The sequence below is a fragment of the Oncorhynchus nerka genome, linkage group LG22, assembly GCF_034236695.1.
Source record: "Oncorhynchus nerka isolate Pitt River linkage group LG22, Oner_Uvic_2.0, whole genome shotgun sequence".
In the NCBI taxonomy this organism is placed as follows: domain Eukaryota; kingdom Metazoa; phylum Chordata; class Actinopteri; order Salmoniformes; family Salmonidae; genus Oncorhynchus; species Oncorhynchus nerka.
Genome location: NC_088417.1, coordinates 74,281,736 through 74,304,519, shown reverse-complemented (window position 1 = coordinate 74,304,519; position 22,784 = coordinate 74,281,736). Strand labels below are relative to the sequence as shown.

The 22,784-nt window shown below is 43.5% G+C and overlaps 1 protein-coding gene and 1 pseudogene across 1 annotated transcript; one reads left to right on the top strand and one right to left on the bottom strand.

Annotated features, from left to right (window-relative positions):
• Positions 1–617: 617 nt before the first annotated feature.
• LOC135563894 (meiosis initiator protein-like) lies at positions 618–13,796 on the bottom strand (annotated as a pseudogene).
• A 907-nt stretch (positions 13,797–14,703) lies between these two features.
• On the top strand, positions 14,704–19,994 carry LOC115104706 (glutaminyl-peptide cyclotransferase-like). The gene is made up of 7 exons (XM_065007392.1): positions 14,704–15,449; positions 15,797–15,943; positions 16,100–16,402; positions 16,900–17,061; positions 17,160–17,259; positions 17,685–17,801; positions 18,129–19,994. Exons 1-7 carry the CDS (start codon positions 15,216–15,218, stop codon positions 18,272–18,274), a joined length of 1,209 nt encoding a protein of 402 aa, XP_064863464.1. The 5' UTR covers positions 14,704–15,215; the 3' UTR covers positions 18,275–19,994.
• Positions 19,995–22,784: the final 2,790 nt, after the last annotated feature.

The following is a 22,784-nucleotide window of genomic DNA, read 5'->3' as shown; positions in this document are numbered from 1 at the left end:
TATGTTCCTTTTTCTATGATTTGGGATTTCTGTGTTTGGACTGGTATGGTTCTCAATCAGAGGCAGCTGTCATTCGTTGTCCCTGATTGAGAACCATACTTAGGTAGCCTGGTTTCACTTTTGAGTTGTGGGTGATTCTTTTCAGAGTCAGTGTTTGTTCCACACGGGACTGTTTCGGTTATTCACGTTGTTATTTTGTAGTTTAAGTGTTCATGTAAATAAAGTATTGTTATGGACACTTACCACGCTGGGCATTGGTCCTCCGATCCTTCCAACTACTCCTCTTCGTCAGAAGAGGAGGAGGACAATCGTTACAGAATGACATGACTAGTAAAACACCGCCGTGGCATTATAACCCAAGGGAAGACCTCACTTAATGTAAATAGAAAACTCCCAAGTAAAAATGTAATCAATGATATCTTTAAAATCAAGTTTGAACATTTTGTATAAATACATTTCAACCTGAAGTAGAAAACAATAAGTAACATTTCAAATGTGGCGTGCAAGACAGAGATAAAGTGTCTGCGTTTGAGAATATAATTTAACCTCCAACGAACTCCATAATTAACTCATACAGTAAGACTTAAATAAACAGTGTTTATTTGAATATGGACACATATATAAATATGGACATCCAATGCTAGATGCATATGGTCAGTGTCAGGAGGTAGCTTCTCTAGGAGCCTCCTCTGGCTGCAGCACACAGGTCTCTCTGGGCCAGCAGCATGTGGAGGGGGTGGGTACACAGTCCTCTTCCTCCCGGTCTCCCTCTCCCTCCACCAGCTCACTCCTCACGTTACGGTTCTGCTGGCGGCTGAAGCGACGAGCCTTCAGACTGAGAGAGATAAAGCGAACACACATTCCTCTAAAGAAACTAATGAAGCACATCCTCTCATTACCAAACTACAATATCAGAGTACAGAGACCAACACAGTGAGAGGGATACTGACCAGTAGACACGCCTCTCCTGCTTGGGCATGACGTGCCACAGCCTGGCCAGCTCCTTGGTGACCACAGTAGACGGAGTGCCAGGGTGAGTGCTGTTCAGAGACATGGCAGCCATCTTAGTTATAGACACACAGAGGTAGAGAACATCCAGCTGAAACACAGGGTTATGGGGGTTAAAGGGTTTACTCACCAGAGCTAGGTCTTCCTGTTGATGCGGCAGAACATGATAAAGCCATTGACACTCTTCTTCTTTAGGGGTGGAGGGACTTGAGGGTGAACCCTGGTGGAGGCTTTGCCACTGCGCCGGCGTGCTGCGCTGCTGGTCTTCGACTTCAGAGGGACTAGTTGTTGCTTGGGGGTCCAGGTGATGTCCCCCTCCTCCCCCGGGGAGGACTGCCACTCTCCTTCATGCCTCACCACAGCTTCACCTTCCGACAGCTAAGGGGAACAGTGGCTTTATATTTGACTTGAACATACTCATGTACCTAACATAATTTCAAATCAAATGTTATTAGTCACATGCGCCGAATACAACAGGCATTACAGTGAAATGCTTACTTACAAGCCCCTAACCAACAACACAGTTAAAAAAATACAGATAAGAATAAGAAATAAAAGTAACAAGTAATTAAAGAGCAGCAGTAAAATAACAGTAGCGAGAATATATACAGGGAGGTACCGGTACAAAGTCAATGTGCGGGGTCACTGGTTAGTTGAGGTAATATGTACATGTAGGTAGTTATTAAAGTGACTATGCATAGATGATAACAACAGAGAGTAGCAGCAGTGTAAAGGGGGGGGGGGCAATGCAAATAGTCTGGGTAGACATTTGATTAGATGTTCAGAGGCTTATGGCTTGGGGTAGAAGCTGTTTAGAAGCCTCTTGGTCCTAGACTTGGCTCCGGTACCGCTTGCTGTGCAGTATCAGAGAGAACAGTCTATGACTAGGGTGGCTGGAGTCTTTTGACAATTGTCAGGGCCTTCCTCTGACACCGCCTGGTATAGAGGTCCTAGATGGCAGGAAGCTTGGCCCCAGTAATGTACTGAACAGTTCGCACTACCCTCTGCCTTGCGGTCGGAGGCTGAGCAGTTGCCATATCAGGCAGTGATGCAACCAGTCAGGATGCTCTTTATGGTACAGCTGTAGAACCTATTGAGGATCTGAGGACCCATAAAAAATATGTTGTGCCCTCTTCAAGACTGTCTTGGTGTGCTTGGACCATGTTAGTTTGTTGGTGATGTAGACACCACAGAACTTGAAGCTCTCAACCCGCTCCACTGCAGCCCCGTGAGAATGGGGGCCTGCTCTGTCCTCTTTTTCCTGTAGTCCACAATCATCTCCTTTGTCTTGATCATGTTGAGGGAGAGGTTGTTGTCCTGGCACCACATGGCCAGGTCTCTGACCTTCTCCCTATAGGCTGTCTCGTTGTTGTTGGTGATCAGGCCTACCACTGTTGTGTCATCGGAAAACTAAGCATGCACCCCTGAGTGGCACGGTGTTGAGGATCAGCGTGGCGGATGTGTTGTTACCTACCCTTACCACCTGTGGGTGGCCCGTCAAGAAGTCCAGGATCCAGTTGCAGAGGGAGGTATTTAGTACCAGGATCCTTAGCTTATTGACGAGCTTTGAGGGTACTATGGTATTTAGAGGATTGTAAACAGCTTCTACCCCCAAGCCATTAGACTCTTGAACATTTAATCAAATGGCAAACCAGACAATTTGCACTGCCCTCCCCCTTTTACACCGCTGCAACTCTCTGTTATCATTTATGCATAGTCATTTTAATAACTCTACCCACTTGTACAGTTTACATACACTTAGGCTGGAGTCTTTAAAAAGCGTTTTTCAACCACTCCACAAATGTCTTGTTAACAAACTATAGTTTTGGCAAGTCGGTTAGGACATCTACTTTGTGCATGACACAAGTAATTTTTCCAACAATTGTTTCCAGACAGATTATTTCACTTATAATTCACTGTATCACAATTACATACACTAAGTTGACTGTGCCTTTAAACATCTTGGGAAATTCCAGAAAATTACGTCATGGCTTTAGAAGCTTCTGATAGACTAATTGACATCATTCGAGTCAATTGGAGATGTACCCTGTGGATGTATTTCAAGGCCTACCTTCAAACTCATTGCCTCTTTGCTTGACATCATGGTAAAATCAAAATAAATCAGCCAAGACCTCCAAAAGTCTGGTTCATTCTTGGGAGCAATTTCCAAATGCCTGAAGTTACCACGTTAATCTGTACAAACAATAGTATGCAAGTATAAACACCATGGGACCACGCAGCCGTCATCCCGCTCAAGAAGGAGACACGTTCTGTCTCCTAGAGATGAACGTACTTTGGTGCGAAAAGTGCAAATCAATCCCAAAACAACAGCAAAGGACCTTGTGAAAATGCTGAAGGAAACAGGTACAGAATGATCTATATTCGAAGTAAAACGAGTCCTATATCGACATAACCTGAAAGGCCGCTGAGCAAGGAAGAAGCCACTGCTCCAAAACCACCATAAAAAAAGCCAGACTACGGTTTGCAACTGCACATGGGGGGGGCAAAGATTGTACTTTTTGGAGAAATGTCCTCTGGTCTGATGAAACAAAAATAGAACTGTTTGGCTATAATGACCATCGTTATGTTTGGAGGAAAAAGGGGGAGGGTTGCAAAGCCGAAGAACACCATCCCAACCATGAAGCACGGGGGTGGTAGCATCATGTTGTAGGGGTGCTTTGCTGCAGGAGGGACTGGTGCGCTTCACAAAATAGATGGCTTCATGAGGCAGGAAAATTATGTGGATATATTGAAGCAACATCTCAAGACATCAGTCAGGAAGTTAAAGCTTGATCGCAAATGGGTCTTCCAATTGGACAATGACCCCAAGCATACTTCCAAAGTTGTGGCAAAATGGCTTAAGGACAACAAAGTCAAGGTATTGGAGTGGCCATCACAAAGCCCTGACCTCAATCCCATAGAAAATTTGTGGGCAGAACTGAAAAGGCGTGTGTGAGCAAGGAGGCCTACAAACCTGACTCCGTTACACCAGCTCTGTCAGGAAGAATGGGCCAAAATTCACCCAACTTATTGTGGGACGCTTCACCCAAGTTAAGCGATTTAAAGGCAATGCTACCAAATACTAATTGAGTTTATGTAAACTTCTGACCCACTGGGAATGTGATGAAAGAAATAAAAGCTGAAATAAATCATTCTCTCTACTATTATTCTGACATTTCACATTCTTAAAAGGGAATTTTTACTCTGATTAAATGTCAGGAATTGTGAAAAGCTGAGTTTAAATGCGTTTGTCTAAGGTGTATGTAAACTTCCGACTTCAACTGTACATATTACCTCAACTAACCGGTGCCCAACGCACATTGACTCTTTACCTGTACCCCCTGTATATAGTCTCGCTATTGTTATTTTACCGCTGCTCTTAAATTACTTGTTTTTTTCCCTTATTATTCTTACCTGTATTTTAATTTTATTTTAAACTGCATTGTTGGTTAGGGATTCGTAAGTAAGCATTTGACTGTCAGGTCTACTACACCGGTTGTATTCGGCGCATGTGACTAATAAAATTGGATTTGATTTGTTGAACGCTGAGCTGTGGTCAATGAATAGCATTCTCACATAGGTGTTCCTTTTGTCCAGGTGGGAAAGGGCAGTGTGGAGTGCAATAGAGATTGCATCATCATTGGATCTGTTGGGGTGGTATGCAAATTGGAGTGTCTAGGGTTTCTGAGATAATGGTGTTGATGTGAGCCATGACCAGCCTTTCAAAACACTGTATGGCTACAGACGTGGGTGCTACGGGTCGGAGGTCATTTAGGCAGGTTACCTTAGTGTTCTTGGGCACAGGGACCGTGGTGGTGTGCTTGAAACATTTTGGTATTACAGACTCAGACAGGGAGAGGTTGAAAATCTCAGTGAAGACACTTGCCAGTTGGTCAAAGCATGCTCAGAGTACACGTCCTGGTAATCCATCTGGCCCCGTGGCCTTATGAATGTTGACCTGTTTAATTACTCACACTTGCTGTGGAGAGCGTGATCAGTCTTCCTGAACAGCTGATGCTCTCATGCATGTTTCAGTGTTATTTGCCTCGAAGCGAGCATAGAAGTAGTTTAGCTTGTCTGGTAGGCTCGTGTCACTGGGCAGCTCTCGGCTGTGCTTCCCTTTGTAGTCTATAATGGTTTGCAAGCCCTGCCACATCCGACGAGCATCAGAGCTGGTGTAGTATGATTCGATCTTAGTCCCTTATTGACCCTTTGCCTGTTTGATGGTTCGTCTGAGGGCAGCTTTGGCCTTTAGCTCAGTGCGAATGTTGCCTTTAATCCATGGCTTCTGGTTGGGGTATGTACGTACGGTCACTGTGGAAACGACGTCATCGATGCACTTATTGAAGAAGCCAATGACTGATGTGGTGTACTCCTCAATGTCATCGGAGGAATCCCGGAACATATTCCAGTTTGTGCAAGCAAAACAGTCCTATAGCTCAGCATCTGCTTCATCTGACCACTTTTTTATTGATCTAGTCACTCACTGGTGCTTCCTGCAGATGAAAACTCTCTAGGTAGATAGTGAGGTCTTCAGCTTATCATGAGATACTCTACCTCAGGTAAGCAATAGCTCGATACTTCCTTAGATATCGTGCACCAGCTGTTATTTACAAAAATACCTAATCCGTCGCCCCTTGTCTTACCCGACGCCGCTGTTCTATCCTGCCGGTACAGCGTATTAGCAGCCAGCTGTATGTTGATAGTGTCGTCATTCAGCCACGACTCCGTGAAGCATAGGTTAATACAGTTTTGAATGTCCCGTTGGTAGTTTAATCTTCCGCCTAGGTCATCTATTTTATTCTCCAAAGATTGCACGTTTACTAGCAGAATGGAAGGAAGTGGAGGTTAATTTGATCGCCTACGAATTCTCAGAAGGCTGCTCGCCCTTTGTCCCCCTTTTGTCCCCCTCCTTTTCATGCAAATCACGGGAATCTGGGCCTGTTCCAGAGAAAGCAGTATATCGTTCGCGTCGGGCTCGTCAGACTTGTTAAAGGAGAGGATTCTGCTAGTATGTGGTGAGTAATCACAGTCCTGATATCCAGAAGTTATTTTCGGTCATAAGAGACAGTAGCGGCAACATTATGAACAAAATAACAACAAAAAAACAAGTTAAAACAACGCAAATAAACAAACAAAAAAACTATCGGTTGGGGACACGTAAAACGCCAGCCTTCTTCTCCGGCGTCATACTATACACTCAAGATTTGTGTTGTGAAAACATGATTCTGTGAGGCTTACCAAGTCAGTGGGGTCATGGCGGGGCAAGCGGGACACTTTCGTGTGGGTTGTTTTAGGGGTGACCCAAACATCCTCGAATAGCACTGTAAAAAAGATGAAGGGCTATGTTGGCTATGTTTCACTCTCTCTCTCTGTCTTTCTCCCTTGCACCAGGAACTGTAGATGATTAAAATCTGATGGAATCCTTCCAACTGAGTTAAAGCCAGCTTTTACAGACTGCACTGCTTGGTAGAATGCACACTACAGCGAGCCTCCCTTAATCTATTTGAAGTCAGACACTTAAAATACACTTCAATGGTTAGGAACCAATATACACAGGCAGTTAGGAAAGCAAAGGCTAGCTTTTTCAAACAGACATTTTCATCCTGTAGCACAAATTCCAAAAAGGTCAGGGACACTGTAAAGTCCATGGAGAATAAGAGCATCTCCTCCCAGCTGCCCACTGCACTGAGGCTAGGAAACACTGTCACCACCGATAAATCCACGAAACTTGATACCGATTAATCGGACAGTTTTTATATATATATTTGTAATAATAATGATAATAATGACAATTACAACAATACTGAATGAACAATGAACACTTTTATTTTTACTTAATATAATACATAAATAAATCTCTCTATACCATATGTATTTCATATTCCTTTGACTATTGGATGTTCGTATAGGTACTTTAGTATTGCCAGCCTAATCTCGGGAGTTGATAGGCTAAACAGCACAATGCTTGAAGCACAGCAAAGAGGTGCTGGCAAATGCAGGAAAGTGCTGTTTGAATGAATGCTTACGAGACTGCTGCCGCCTACCACCGCTCAGTCAGACTGCTCTATCAAATCATAGACTTAATTCGAATATAATAAACACACAGAAATACGAGCCTTTTGTCATTAATATGGTCAAATCCGGAAACTATCATTTCGGGATTTAAAAAAAAATATTTCAGTGAAATACGGAACCGTTACGTATTTTATCGAACGAGTGGCAACCCTAAGTCTAAATATTGCTGTTACATTGCACAACCTTCAATGTTATGTCATAATTTTATACAATTCTGGCCAAATAATTACGGTCTTATTTGGAGAAAATGGTCTTCACACAGTTCGCAACGAGCCAGGCGACCCAAACTGCTGCATATAACCTGGGTCTGCTTGCACTGAACGCAAGAGAAGTGACACAATTTGCCTAGTTAATATTGCCTGCTAACATGAATGACTTTTAACTAAATATACAGGTTTAAAAATATATACTTCTGTGTATTGATTTTAAGAAAGGCATTGATGTTTATGGTTAGGTACATTTGTGCAACGATTGTGCTTTTTCGCGAATACACTTTTGTTAAATCATCACCTGTTTGGCTAAGTTGAAGTAGGCTGTGATTCGATGACAAATTAACAGTTGATTATATGCAACGCAGGACAAGCTAGTTGACCTAGTAATATCATCAAGTATGTGTAGTTAACTAGTGATTATGTGAAGATTGATTGTTTTTATAAGATAAGTTTAATGTTTGCTAGAAACTTACCGTGGCTCCTTGCAGCCACAAGGTCCTTTTGATGCTGCACTCACGTAACAGGTGGTCAGCCTGCCACGCAGTCTCCTTGTGGATTGCAATGTAATCGGCCATAATCGACATCCAAAAAGGCTGATAACAGATTGTTATGAAAACTTGAAATTGGCCCCAATTCATCGGTCGACCTCTAATACATACCCAACATAAAGCAGCAACACCGTGGTCACTAAGGACAAGGTTCAAACAGCTTAATATTGAGCGTGTGATATTAATAAAAGTGTTACCGTGGAGCTCCTCCTTTCCCTCAGGCAGCAGGCAGTGGCTGAGGCCCCGGGCAGGGGACATGAGGAGGGAGGGGCTGAGGTTCAGACTGTCTCCCATCCTAAACACAGGCAGCAGGATGGGGCATTGGGGTGTAGCAGCAGGGCTTAGGAAGGGCTTCCTTTTCTTTCCCATGGGTGGGATGACACCAAGCATGCGGTCCTCCAGGAAAAGTGATCCTGACCTAAACACACACATATGGGTTGAAAACACATGCAATAATACTATACTTAGTTATAATATAAAAAACAGGCAAGAATGCCAGTGGCTACAGGGATGTAAACCCACCCAGTAGGAGAGTAGAGGACTCCACTCCCTGGGCTGCTCTCACTGCCGGTGCGGTCCTCACAGATAGAGCAGTGGCCTACCTGTGTTGGAGATGGAGTCCACAGAGTCCCACTGCTCCCTAGGGTAGACATATAGAGAGGCACTGACTCATGTACATTTGTCCTAAACATACCTGTCCTGTATAGCCCTGAAACCTCTGAGGACCCTCCAGTCTAACTCACCCTCCAGAAGTGTGCTCAAGGGAAGCAGCTGATTGAGACTGAAGCCTGAATCCAGGGAACTCGGCTGGGTGTCGCTGTCATACACAGGCCACGCCCCATGGCTATCACTAGACTGGAGCTCTAACCAATCAGAATGCACTCCCCACATGGGGACAGACACACCCTTCTCCTCTGGGTCAACTAATTTTGCATTAGCTACAGCTTTATACAATCTCCTTCTTTTCATCTGAAGCTCTGCCTTAAATTCTGAGTAAAGCAAACAGAAAAGCAACATCCTGGTTAGTGTGATGTTATTACACACAAAACTACAGTTTGTAATCATATTTGATGTAATCAACAGAACTACTCTCGTCACTTCACAATAGTCTTTAACTGTGTTGAACATAATGTCATGGGGAGTTGGGGGAGAGGTGTGGGGCTGGTACCTGAGGTGGGGGCAGGTCTCTTGCGGGAACGACTGCAGACACACTTCAAAATCAAATCAAATCAAATCAAATTGTATTTGTCACATACACATGGTTAGCAGATGTTAATGCGAGTGTAGCGAAATGCTTGTGCTTCTAGTTCCGACAATGCAGTGATAACCAACAAGTAATCTAACTAACAATTCCAAAACTACTGTCTTATACCCAGTGTAAGGGGATAAGGAATATGTACATAAGGATATATGAATGAGTGATGGTACAGAGCAGCATACAGTAGATGGTATCGAGTACAGTATATACATATGAGATGAGTATGTAGACAAAGTAAACAAAGTGGCATAGTTAAAGTGGCTAGTGATACATGTATTACATAAGGATGCAGTCGATGATGTAGAGTACAGTATATACGTATGCATATGAGATGAATAATGTAGGGTAAGTAACATTATATAAGGTAGCATTGTTTAAAGTGGCTAGTGATATATTTACATCATTTCCCATCAATTCCCATTATTAAAGTGGCTGGAGTTGGGTCAGTGTCAATGACGGTGTGTTGGCAGCAGCCACTCAATGTTAGTGGTGGCTGTTTAACAGTCTGATGGCCTTGAGATAGAAGCTGTTTTTCAGTCTCTCGGTCCCAGCTTTGATGCACCTGTACTGACCTCGCCTTCTGGATGATAGCGGGGTGAACAGGCAGTGGTTCGGGTGGTTGATGTCCTTGATGATCTTTATGGCCTTCCTGTAACATCGGGTGGTGTAGGTGTCCTGGAGGGCAGGTAGTTTGCCCCCGGTGATGCGTTGTGCAGACCTCACTACCCTCTGGAGAGCCTTACGGTTGAGGGCGGAGCAGTTGCCGTACCAGGCGGTGATACAGCCCGCCAGGATACTCTCGATTGTGCATCTGTAGAAGTTTGTGAGTGCTTTTGGTGACAAGCCAAATTTCTTCAGCCTCCTGAGGTTGAAGAGGCGCTGCTGCGCCTTCTTCACGACGCTGTCAGTGTGAGTGGACCAATTCAGTTTGTCTGTGATGTGTATGCCGAGGAACTTAAAACTTGCTACCCTCTCCACTACTGTTCCATCGATGTGGATAGGGGGTGTTCCCTCTGCTGTTTCCTGAAGTCCACAATCATCTCCTTAGTTTTGTTGACGTTGAGTGTGAGGTTATTTTCCTGACACCACACTCCGAGGGCCCTCACCTCCTCCCTGTAGGCCGTCTCGTCGTTGTTGGTAATCAAGCCTACCACTGTTGTGTCGTCCGCAAACTTGATGATTGAGTTGGAGGCGTGCGTGGCCACGCAGTCGTGGGTGAACAGGGAGTACAGGAGAGGGCTCAGAACGCACCCTTGTGGGGCCCCCGTGTTGAGGATCAGCGGGGAGGAGATGTTGTTGCCTACCCTCACCACCTGGGGGCGGCCCGTCAGGAAGTCCAGTACCCAGTTGCACAGGGCGGGGTCGAGACCCAGGGTCTCGAGCTTGATGACGAGCTTGGAGGGTACTATGGTGTTGAATGCCGAGCTGTAGTCGATGAACAGCATTCTCACATAGGTATTCCTCTTGTCCAGGTGGGTTAGGGCAGTGTGCAGTGTGGTTGAGATTGCATCGTCTGTGGACCTATATGGGCGGTAAGCAAATTGGAGTGGGTCTAGGGTGTCAGGTAGGATGGAGGTGACATGGTCCTTGACTAGTCTCTCAAAGCACTTCATGATGACGGAAGTGAGTGCTACGGGGCGGTAGTCGTTTAGCTCAGTTACCTTAGCTTTCTTGGGAACAGGAACAATGGTGGCCCTCTTGAAGCATGTGGGAACAGCAGACTGGTATAGGGATTGATTGAATATGTCCGTAAACACACCGGCCAGCTGGTCTGCGCATGCTCTGAGGGCGCGGCTGGGGATGCTGTCTGGGCCTGCAGCCTTGCGAGGGTTAACACGTTTAAATGTCTTACTCACCTCGGCTGCAGTGAAGGAGAGACCGCATGTTTTCGTTGCAGGCCGTGTCAGTGGCACTGTATTGTCCTCAAAGCGGGCAAAAAAGTTATTTAGTCTGCCTGGGAGCAAGACATCCTGGTCCGTGACTGGGCTGGGTTTCTTCTTGTAGTCCGTGATTGACTGTAGACCCTGCCACATGCCTCTTGTGTCTGAGCCATTGAATTGAGATTCCACTTTGTCTCTGTACTGACGCTTAGCTTGTTTAATAGCCTTGCGGAGTGAATAGCTGCATTGTTTATATTCGGACATGTTACCAGACACCTTGCCCTGATTAAAAGCAGTGGTTCGCGCTTTCAGTTTCACGCGAATGCTGCCATCAATCCACGGTTTCTGGTTTGGGAATGTTTTTATCGTTGCTATGGGAACGACATCTTCAACGCACGTTCTAATGAACTCGCACACCGAATCAGCGTATTCGTCAATATTTTCATCTGACGCAATACGAAACTGATAGAGGAAAATATGTTTGAAATGACTAATTATGTATACATTCCAATCAGAAACTGACTAGTCCAAATGCTATAATGTACTGTCCCTCTTGCTCCCTTTCACAATTGTATATAATGTAGTCAGGAAGTTTAGTAACAATGAAGGTCTGTTCTTTAAGTTCATTCAGTTGTACAAATGTCCAGGTGGTGGGAACGGGCCATCTCCAAAATGGTCGGGAATGTTGATTTATGCTGACTGGCCTTGACTTCGTGCTGATAACGCGGAGGCTTGAGAATTAGAGGGGCCCTCTGTTTGTGAAACGGAACGTTTGGAAAACGCTGACGTCATTTTCAGTTTATAACCTGTGGTAATGTGTGTAAGCATTTAGTACTCTCTGGAATTAAACGCTCTTTACCTGGCTTTTAAGACTGGTCTCGATCTACTTCATGCATAATTAATGAACTTACACCTCATTAATGAATAGAAACGAGTGTGAAATTGGTTTTGGCAATTAAAGCATAGAGTAATTTAGAATTTCTCTATCAGAAACATGTCCCAGTCCACGTGATGGAAGCAGTCTTGGAGTGTGGAGTCAGCTTGGTCTGACCAGCGTTGGACAGACCTCAGCGTGGGAGCCTCTTGTTTTAGTTTCTGCCTGTAGGCAGGGATCAGCAAAATGGAGTCGTGGTCAGCTTTTCCGAAAGGGGGGCGTGGCAGGACCTTATATGCGTCGCGGAAGTTAGAGTAACAATGATCCAAGGTTTTACCACCCCTGGTTGCGCAATCGATATGCTGATAAAATTTAGGGAGTCTTGTTTTCAGATTAGCTTTGCTAAAATCCCCAGCTACAATGAATGCAGCCTCCGGATAAATGGTTTCCAGTTTGCAAAGAGTTAAATAAAGTTTGTTCAGAGCCATCGATGTGTGTCTGCTTGGGGGGGGATATATACGGCTGTGATTATAATCGAAGAGAATTCTCTTGGAAGATAATGCGGTCTACATTTGATTGTGAGGAATTCTAAATCAGGTGAACAGAAGGATTTGAGTTCCTGTATGTTTCCTTCATCACACCATGTCTCGTTAGTCATGAGGCATACGCCCCCGCCACTCTTCTTACCAGAAAGATGTTTGTTTCTGTCTGCGCGATGCGTGGAGAAACCCGTTGGCTGCACCGCATCGGATAGCGTCTTCCCAGTAAGCCATGTTTCCGTGAAGCAGAGAACGTTGCAGTCTCTGATGTCCCTCTGGAATGCTACCCTTGCTCGGATTTCGTCAACCTTGTTGTCAAGAGACTGTACATTGGCAAGAAAAATGCTGGGGAGTGGTGCGCGATGTGCCCTTTTTCGGAGTCTGACCAGAACACCGCCTCGTTTCCCTCTTTTTCGGAGTCGTTTCCTTGGGTCGCTGCATGCGATCCATTCCGTTGTCCTGTTTGTAAGGCAGAACACAGGATCTGCGTCGCGGAAAACATATTCTTGGTCGTACTGATGGTGAGTTGACGCTGATCTTATATTCAGTAGTTCTTCTCGACCGTATGTAATGAAACCTAAGATGACCTGGGGTACTAATGTAAGAAATAACACGTAAAAAAACAAAAAACTGCATAGTTTCCTAGGAACGCGAAGCGAGGCGGCCATCTCAGTCGGCGCCGGAAGTAGTAGTAGTACTTGCATTTGGCCTTTGGATTGTGAGGGGGAGTACAGGGCTCAAAGGGGGTGTTCTCTTCACTCTCAGAACCTGTGCATGCAAACACACATAGTGTAAATGCATTGATATGAAACTCAAGCAGTCTGTACTTGTCTTGATGCTGGGGTGGGGTGGTACCTGTGTCGGGTTCCTGCTTGGTGATGCATTGGGGAGGCAAGCGGCACTGCGGGGTCCTCATCCTACTCTGAAGAAAGTCAAAATAGCGCAGCATGTGGACCAGAGTCTCCTTCTGAAGATAGATTAGAGGAGAGACATCACACACAGAAACACCCACCCACATAATGTAACCGTACTGAATTCAGGCAAAGACATGCACCCACATACTGTCTATATAAAACAGACACAAAGACTTGTACAGAGAATTCATGAATACAAATAAATCAAGAACGTCAGTGCATAAACCTTGGTGAGGCCATTCCTAGGCTCAGATATGGGCAGGAGGCCTGCAATCTCTTTCAGACTGTTCCTCCAGCATGTGCTCCAGTCCAGCTGATCCTTACTGTAAGATAAGTTAGTCATTTTTTAGCTACAGTAAATAATTCTCATGATCTCATTCAAGCCCGGTTTCTAATTATTGACAGTGACATGCAACAGGCCATTTTAGAAGCTAAAACGACCTTTTCCAGCGAGTCTCGTCCCTGCCTGCGGGTTCTGGTGCCATTGCTCAAATCTGCCACAGGGGGCGTCAAATATGCACGATTACCGTTCACAGTCCCATACAAAGTAACATTAGCTTGCTAGCTAGCTGACGTTTGCCATCTCTCAGTCTAGCTAACGTTACTGGTTTTAATTTCACGCCTTTAACCAAATATTATTTTTACTTTTATATGCTTCGCCTCTTCCTCAGCTGCTTTAACTAAAATATCTTAACGTAGCTACGTTTGAGCTAACGTTAATTCTATAGCAAAATCGATATAGCTAGCTAGCCAGGTAGCGTTAGCTGAGTAACTTGACTCATTTTTTGATAGTGAGCGGACGAGCAGAGATAAGCAAGCGAAATATAAATTACAATTATTAGCTACTAAATAAAACATATCAATATCTGTGGACGTAATTGTTAGTGTTGATTTACGGCCAATCACTTACCAAGCAGAATTTTAGCAGTGAAGGAAATAGTGCCTAATCTTTCTCTATTTATCAAATCATTTTACTCTAGCCAGCTAGTCCTAGTCATGTCACCTCATTGCAATAAAAAAATACCAATCCCTTTGCACGAGGCTAGACACAGACTTATCCTAGGGAGTACAGTGAATGTTCTAAGATTTTTAAGAAATATATTGAATTTGAACATTACCATGTGGAAATGTGGCCTACTTGATTAACCAATCAGTTGTCTGGTTCAATCATTTATTCAACAATGTACAATTATACAGATATAGATAAAACAATACACATATATATTTTGGGGGCTAATGTGGGATTATTTTATTTGTTTAAATCTAGCCTGTTGTTCTTTCAGAATGTATTCCAAAAACACTAAGCCACTTTTCCAGTACTTTTTTTCTCCATCGATTGTAAACCTAAACCTTTTCGTGCACGACAATTTTCGCAGCAGGTACCGGTCTGAACTTGTCTGCCTGAATACTGCTCTTGTTTTTGCACCAACCGCAGACACGGAACTTCGGCGTGCAAAAATGAGGCCATAACGAATGATATGGCGGAATCAATATTCGACTGGTGTGGACGTTGATAGATTTAATTTAATAGATCTGCCGATGCATGCATGTCCCAACATGACTGCGTAAGTGTTCCATTCAGGTAAATTATCCTCTATGTTCCATTCAGGTAAATTATCCTCTATGTTCTTGTTGAATGGTAGCCTATCCTGTTGAGATTGTGTCAAATTAAATAATAGATGTCATTCATGGGCTCGAGTCTAAGCAGCCAGTGGCCTCATTAATGACATAAACAGTCAATCTGTCATGGAAGGTGTCATATTGTTTTTTTGTGATATTTAACATGCGCGTTCTTCTCCATTGCCATACGCCAGCGTGGAATCATATGCACTTTTACGCAAATAGTTGAGAAAGGCTCTGTACCAGACTTGTACTGTTGTGTGAATCTATCCATACTTCAAGTCATGAGAACCATCCGGAGGCACCGATCTGCTACGGGCACCGAGCTGCTACTGGGACGCTGCAGCCGGCTCCGGATGTCCCGAGTTCGGATGCTTCTCGTTTGTCTATGCGGGATGCTGGCTATGGCTCTGACACTTGGATTTTATTTGTCGAGTAATGATACAAGAGATGATGATGACAGTATTCATATGCACGATAACATACAATTTCGTGTGCCAGACCTAATAAGAGACAAGGTAGGTGATAGATACTGTATTGTTTATTGTATATTGTATCCTCCAGTTTTCCATTATTGCACCAAGCCGAAAGGAGTAGCATACTTTTTAGGTGATGCTATCTTGCTACAGCCTACATACCCCAGCTAGCAGGAATACTTAACCCTGTCTGTTCAACTATAGATGCTATAATAGCATCTATATTGATACATTTCACTGATGGTAGAAAATTAACCTAAAGTCAGATATTTGATTGCTCAATAATAAACAATATTTTCTGCAAGGTAACAGACAGTTTTTCAAAATGCATATGTGAAAAAAATACTGCAACTGCCTCCTCTCTCTCCTGCTGTCCTCCCCTTCTGCAGTTGACCCATAACCCCCGTAGGTCCACTGTGGCCCAGATCAAACGTCTGGTGGGCCAGGTAAATTCGGGGAGGCTTTGGTACTCTCTCCTGAGGCCCATCCTGGTAGAGAGACTGCCAGGTACAAGAGGCAGCCGTAGGGTGCGTGAGGTTAGGAAATTTATTGACTCCTGCAAGAGACATCAGGGTAGAGTGTCTGTAATGTCTGAACTGGTATCTCTCAATCTCTGCTTTACATGTTATTCTAACAATTAACATTTTGTTTACTGAAATTAAAACCACACTTTTTTTCTGTGATTGCCACAGCACATCTACAGCCATCTAGAGTTCCTGTCAGCGGGTTGGTCGTTAGAGGTCGACTCCTTTAACTCTGCTACCCCAAAGGGACTAATCACCTTCTCCAACCTGCTAGCAGTCCTGGACCCCTCGGCCCCGCGTCGTCTGCTGCTGGCCTGCCACTACGACTCCAAGGTCATGCCCCCAGCTTCCAAAACCCCCGACGGTCCTCTCAGGAGGTTCCTAGGGGCCAGCGACGCGGCCGTCCCCTGTGCCATGATACTGGAGCTGGTGACTGCACTGGACGTCCACCTGAAAGTGCTAAAACAACAGGTAAATACTGTGTCTGCTCTGCTACTGTAAGACAAGGCTACGCTTTAGAGGGCAAGGATGAAAGTGATGACTTCACAGATCCTTTTAAGTTCTCGGTTGCATGGGGAAAATAAAATGTTGGATTTGCGTAGGGAAACAGATGAAATGATGTGCTATCGTTTGTGGGTGGACTACCCTCTGAAGAGTTTGCCACTCTCCCAAGATGTCAGACTATTTATCGGGTTTTACCCATGCTTACACATGAATTATTTATACATTTATTTCCAATTTAAACTGTGCAGACATTGATGGGTTGGAGCCCAGACATCATTAACACTCACCTGTCATCTCCCATGTTGGCAGCAGAAGCAATGTATTTTAAAGGATATTGAATGGTAGTCACATATTATTCGACCTATAACTTTTTTTCTAAACATATACTGTATGTTATATTACAAGAAGATCTACCACTCCATCCTCTGTACATTTTTCCCTCTGTCTGTTTTTCTCTCTGGTAGAAGTCACAGGTGACATTGCAGTTGGTTTTCTTTGATGGTAATGAGGCGTTTGAGCAGCCAAGCCCCTCCGACTCTCTGTATGGCTCACGTTACCTTGCTGAACAAATGTCCCGCACCCCTCATCCCCCAGGAGCCGAACATACCACCCTGTTAAATGCTTTGGTGAGGCTTTTTTAGTGTATGTTACAATGTTCCCTTGCCAAGCCATATGTAGTATGCAATGTGTTCTGTGTGTTGATTTGCTGACTTTTTACTGGCAGGACCTGTTTGTTCTGTTGGATCTGATTGGTGCACCTGACCCTATGTTTGTCAACCACTTTGACAACACTGTACGCTGGTTTGATGAGCTCATATATGCAGGTAAGACCCCCCCACCCCACCCCACTTCTCAACATTCTTACTCCACATACAGTATCACAAAAATGGCCAGATAAATGAAAGAATTGTTATCACATTGATTGCTCACTTTAATCATAATGTGGCAAAAACATGTTGTAATGGAGATTGTGAAGTAGAGGGAAGGAGGCTGAGGTACACTAGAATGACAGAAAGAGCCAGGGAGCAAGGCAAAGAGAGTTAGGTAGGTGGATGACTGACTCATGCTGATACAGGACCAGGCTCTCCAGTGCTGATCGGACTTTAATTTCACTCAGGCACAGTAATAAGACACCTGGAGTGAGCTGTTCTTACTCCCTCAATGTTCTGTCTCCTCTCTGCTTATTCCTCCCGATCTTTATCATTGGCCTTGACCATGGCCCGCGGTGGCTGTCATGTCCGTCTGCCAGAGAGGAGACTCCATAAGCTGGGTCTGCTGTCCTCCCACCCCAGAGAAGTGAGCTACTTTAGGAAGGACATAAACCTGGGCCCTGTGGAGGATGACCATGTGCCCTTCCTCCAGCAGGGTGAGAGCACACCTACTGTACATAGATAGACAGATGGTTAGAGAGCACATTTACTGACTAATAAGAATGGATGTTTAACAGTACACATTGAATACCTACACAGCTGATTAGACTATGGCCTTATGACTGTACTGTATCTACAGAGATTGGTTCCCTCCTGCTTTAGTTTTATCCCTGTAGAACTTAAATGTACCATCTGCCTGTTTTCTCTCTCACTCTATCAAACTCTGTCTACCCTATCTGTCCTCTACACTCTACCCTATCTCATTTTCTTCTCTCCTCCTTTATCTCTCTGCCATTCCCACCCACTCTGCTCTATGCCTGCAGGGGTTCCAGTACTACACATGATCACAACGCCCTTCCCCTCCTTTATGCACACTCTGGAGGACACAGCGGAACACATCCATTCTCAGACTATCGAGAATCTCACCAAGGTGCTAGTGGTGTTCCTTGCTGAATACATAGGACTCTGACTGAAATTTTTCCCCCATTATTATTGACCATACACATTGATCCGTTCGATTTTATGCCACAATCACCCACCCTTGTTTTATAATATCAGCCACTCTCCCACTTGCAGTTAATTACTTGATTACTTAGTATCACATCCCCACATCATACATTTCCAAAGTCCTATCACACCAGGCAATTTTTCCACATCACCTATAATCCCACATTCTATACCCTATTCTTATTGTTTTTTCTTTATCCATTCTGGAGCCAAACTAGAAAACTGTTGAAATTAGGATTGTGATTACAGAGGCTTTTACATACCCTGTCCCTCTAATTCTCATAATCGATGTGGGTCTCAGATTTATGCAAAAACACATGGCTAAACTTGATAATGTGCCTTTTTTCAATATGTTCAGTAAATAAGGTTGTGAACATTAGAGTATATAGTGCTTCCCAGTGAGGGATAGAAAAACACAGTTTAAAAGGCTAAATAAAGAGGTGATATACAGACATTACTGTACATATTTGTTCACCCAAAAAGTAATTTATAGTCCTGCCCAGTAATAATATAGCAATAAATATGTGCTTTGACAAGTGCCAGATTATATGGAATATAATTGCATGTAGCTAATACAAGTAATACAAAGTAAAAGTTTCCAATTGTACATATACCCAAGAACTCTGTTTGTTGAAATATATGTATTAGGATGAAGATGAATCAAATCTATTGGTATGACTTTGTATAGGGAGCATTAAGATATTTAGAGATATTCGTCTAAAATCAAAACTAGGTTCAGTGCCAATGCTTTACATATCACTTGTATACTGAAAGAGTTGCATCTACCAGTTAACTGGCCAAAAGTGATAATAACTAATTGAAAAGTATTATCTATTGCATACTGTATGCATCCACTATTGTAGCATAACAATGACCTTGGCATGAGGTGTCAGCCAGCAGAATGTAATAATGCATAATGAGAAACTATTTTATGTGCAATACTTGTTACAGCATACTCAGTTCCAACATTATTATACTGTGTGAATGGATGCTGAAACTGCCACTGTTTTGTTACATAGCCTGGGTTCCAGTCTGTTTCTGCTAATGTAGCACATGGGGATGTGTGAAACTTACTCCTCAGCCTGAAGTGTCCCTACTTGCACCAGTGTGTAGCTAGCTTTGGTGATGTCGACTGGTAAGATGCTTCAGGAAGGCGGTCACGTGTGTTAGCAAGGCAGAGGTCCTGGGTACGAGCCTCATGTGACCTGAGTCAAGAAGAAGTGGTACTTGCTAAGTATAACGTCTGTTAACACTCAGTTGTTTATGCACAACAAGCAGGCACCCAGGCTCCAATTTGAGTCATCTAATCGCCTATGTGAAAGATTGATTGATGCTATACTTAAGCAATAAGGCCCGAGGGGGTGTGGTATGTTGGACAAATACCACAAGCCTTATTGCTATTGTAAACTGGTTACCAATATAAATAGAACAGTAAATAAGTATTTTTGAGTCATACCCATGGTATATTGTCTGATATACAAGACTGAAATACTGTTTTAGCCAATCAGCAACCAGGACCCAAAATACACAGTGTGTAATGTATCTCAACCCTTGTATTGCACTATTATCTGACATTGCCTCATACTTTCATTGTAGGGTATAAAAAAAAACTGATGTGAAATGAATGATAGCTTGCATAGAATTCCTCTGAGAATATTTTCTTAAATAAAAAAATATATGAACTTGTTTGATTTGTTTTATTTCATAAATGAAAAAAATTGTTGAAACGTTAATTTCCCCAACATCTGAGCTGCTACCTTCCAACAGGCGGTACCGGAGCATCAGATCTCGTCGGTTCCTGAACAGCTAACCCGAAGCAGTCTGCCTGCACAGACCTGTCTACCTGTACTCACCTGCACTAGACTATTTGCACTTGCTCTTTTCACACCTGTATCTTAGAGACTATTTGCAGACTCTCACCCACCCTTACACACACACATGCCCCATTGCTGCTACTATTTGTCTAAGCTACTCTACCATGTCCCCACTCACTTTAGCTAAATTCATTGTTAGGTCTGTATATTCTTATTATGTGTAAATATTTACCAACATTATCACTTACTGTGTATTTGTTTGTATAAATGTGTATTGCACTGTTTCTGAGAGCTTGCAAGTAAGCATTTCACAGTGCATGTGACCAATAAACTTTAATTTGATTTGAGCTGACAGCAACATTGAGATGTGAGACAATCAAGCCAATAGAGGGAAGTGTAATACCCAAAGCAATAGTACCGTCGTCTTTAGCTTTCGTAACATGAACATAACATGAGTTATCATTAAGGTCATACTGTTAGCTAGTGGCTAGTAGATTTTTTTTAACGAACCCAAGATAGACCACAGACTCGTTTCCAACAGAAGCAAATTAATCATAGTGGGCCGTGTCAAGCAAGAACTAGCGAGATCCTATTGGCGGGTTCTAGCATGGATTTGCATATATCCGTTAGGGAACGTTTATTCTGTGAAGTGCCCTTCCACTCCTAAACAACGCACCTTTTTAGAAGCTTTTGCAAAGTGTAAAGTCTACAAAACGTAGTCCACTCTGTTCTTAATAGATTATAGTATTGGGAACAGAAAACTGTTTTGAGATCAAATATTTCATCGATGATAAAATGTGCAGTATGTCGGCCAAAATCCATCTCGCTCCATATTCTCCCACTGCCAGCCACTGGGCTTGCTTTTGATCACCATATTTGGTGGTGAGTGGTAACGCCAACCGGATGCTTCAGATTTACACATCTGGTAAAAAGTTTGGCTCATTATGCTCATCTGTGGTAGTGTGTGTTAGCAATATTCTCCTTGTGCTGTTTAAGTTGTAGCTAAATAGGTTATTAATGAAAGGTTCAGAGTTGATATGAGACGCACTTCTTTGTTAAAGACAAGCGAAGCTTTTTTCGAAGTTGACGCTGACTATCAAGGTAGGTCAGCTGGCTAGCTAGCAGTTCTAGCTAATTTACCCCTGTAAGGCTACGCTAACTATCTAGCTAATTGACTTTAACCCATATTGTGGTGTTTCGGGTATCAGTCTATATGTAAAATGTGTTGTAAAGTTTTCCTCTGTTGTTCGTATAGGTCAGTCAGAAAGCGCGCAAGCTAGAAGTTCTCCGATTTTATTGATGTGACTCACTGATATAATACTGTTGCTGTACTGACCATACTTTATTAATCGTCAGGGATAATAAGGTTCATGGGCTGTCATCAAATCAAATTGTATTCCTCACATACTTAATAAACAACAGGTGTGGACTAACAGTGAAATGTTTAGTTATGGGCCCTTCACAACAATGCATAGATATATATTTTTTGGGGAGAATAGAAAAGTAAAACACATTATAAAAGTAATAATCGATAACTTGGCTATATACAAGCGCAGCCCGGTTCAAGACTTTTGGGGACCCTAAGTAAAATGAGGTCGGGGGGCCCTCCACCTCATGATAAAACATTATAGTGGCCCCCTTCTTGACGGTGGAGAGAAATGAATGTTTTCCTGCAATGCTACTCATTTTGCCATCGGGTGGAGAGACATTTTTGCAGTTTTGAAGCTGATTTCCTGCAATTCTACACATTTTGTAATGACTTATGTTAATATGATATCTGTGAGAATGACTTGCAAAAGGAATAGGGGCCCCCTGGAGGTCAGGGCCCTGGGCACTTGCCCTGCGTGTCGGTCGGTATTCGGCCATGAATACTACAAGTTTAGTTAACTGGCTAGACTAACTAACAATCTAAAAGTTGTTAGCTGACATGGCTAATTGAGTGACTGTCAGTGACTGATATAACAAGAGCAAAACTGCTGATGCACAACCAAATTTCAAAATTGCACCTGGTGTATTCTACTATTCTTACTCTAGTCTAAATAGTAAGTTTAGACCCTGACGGAGTTCCTTAGGGTCCCCTAGCAGCTGGGGACCCTAAGCGACTGCTTATGTCGCTTATGCCTGGAACCGACCCTGTACAAAGGGTACCGAGCTAATTGAGGTTGATATGTACATACAGTTAATTCGGAAAGTATTCAACCCCTTCCCTTTTCCACCTTTTGTTACATTACAACCTTATTCAAAAATGTGTTAATTTCCTTCATCAATCTACCGTAATTTACCGCTCATTTTTTTCCCGCGCGCTCAAACTTCCCATCATTCTGATTACGGTAGTCATTTTGTCACCCTCATCATGGCAAAGACACGGAGAAATGCATATGATGCAGCTTTCAAGTTGAAGGCGATCGATCTGGCTGTTGGAAAAGGAAATGGAGCTGCTGACAGCGTGGAGCATTGTCAAAAAATCCACTATCATCAACGGGTTTCGAAAGGCTGGACTGCTGCGTGTTGAAGAGGGCAGCGATCCAACATCGGATGAAGCAATTCTGAGGCTATTCAACTCCGACACCGAAGGAGATGACTTCAGTGGTTTCAGTGCACAGGAGGAGGAAGATAGTGACCATTGACTTTCTCGGTAGGCTACTGTTTAATTTGTTA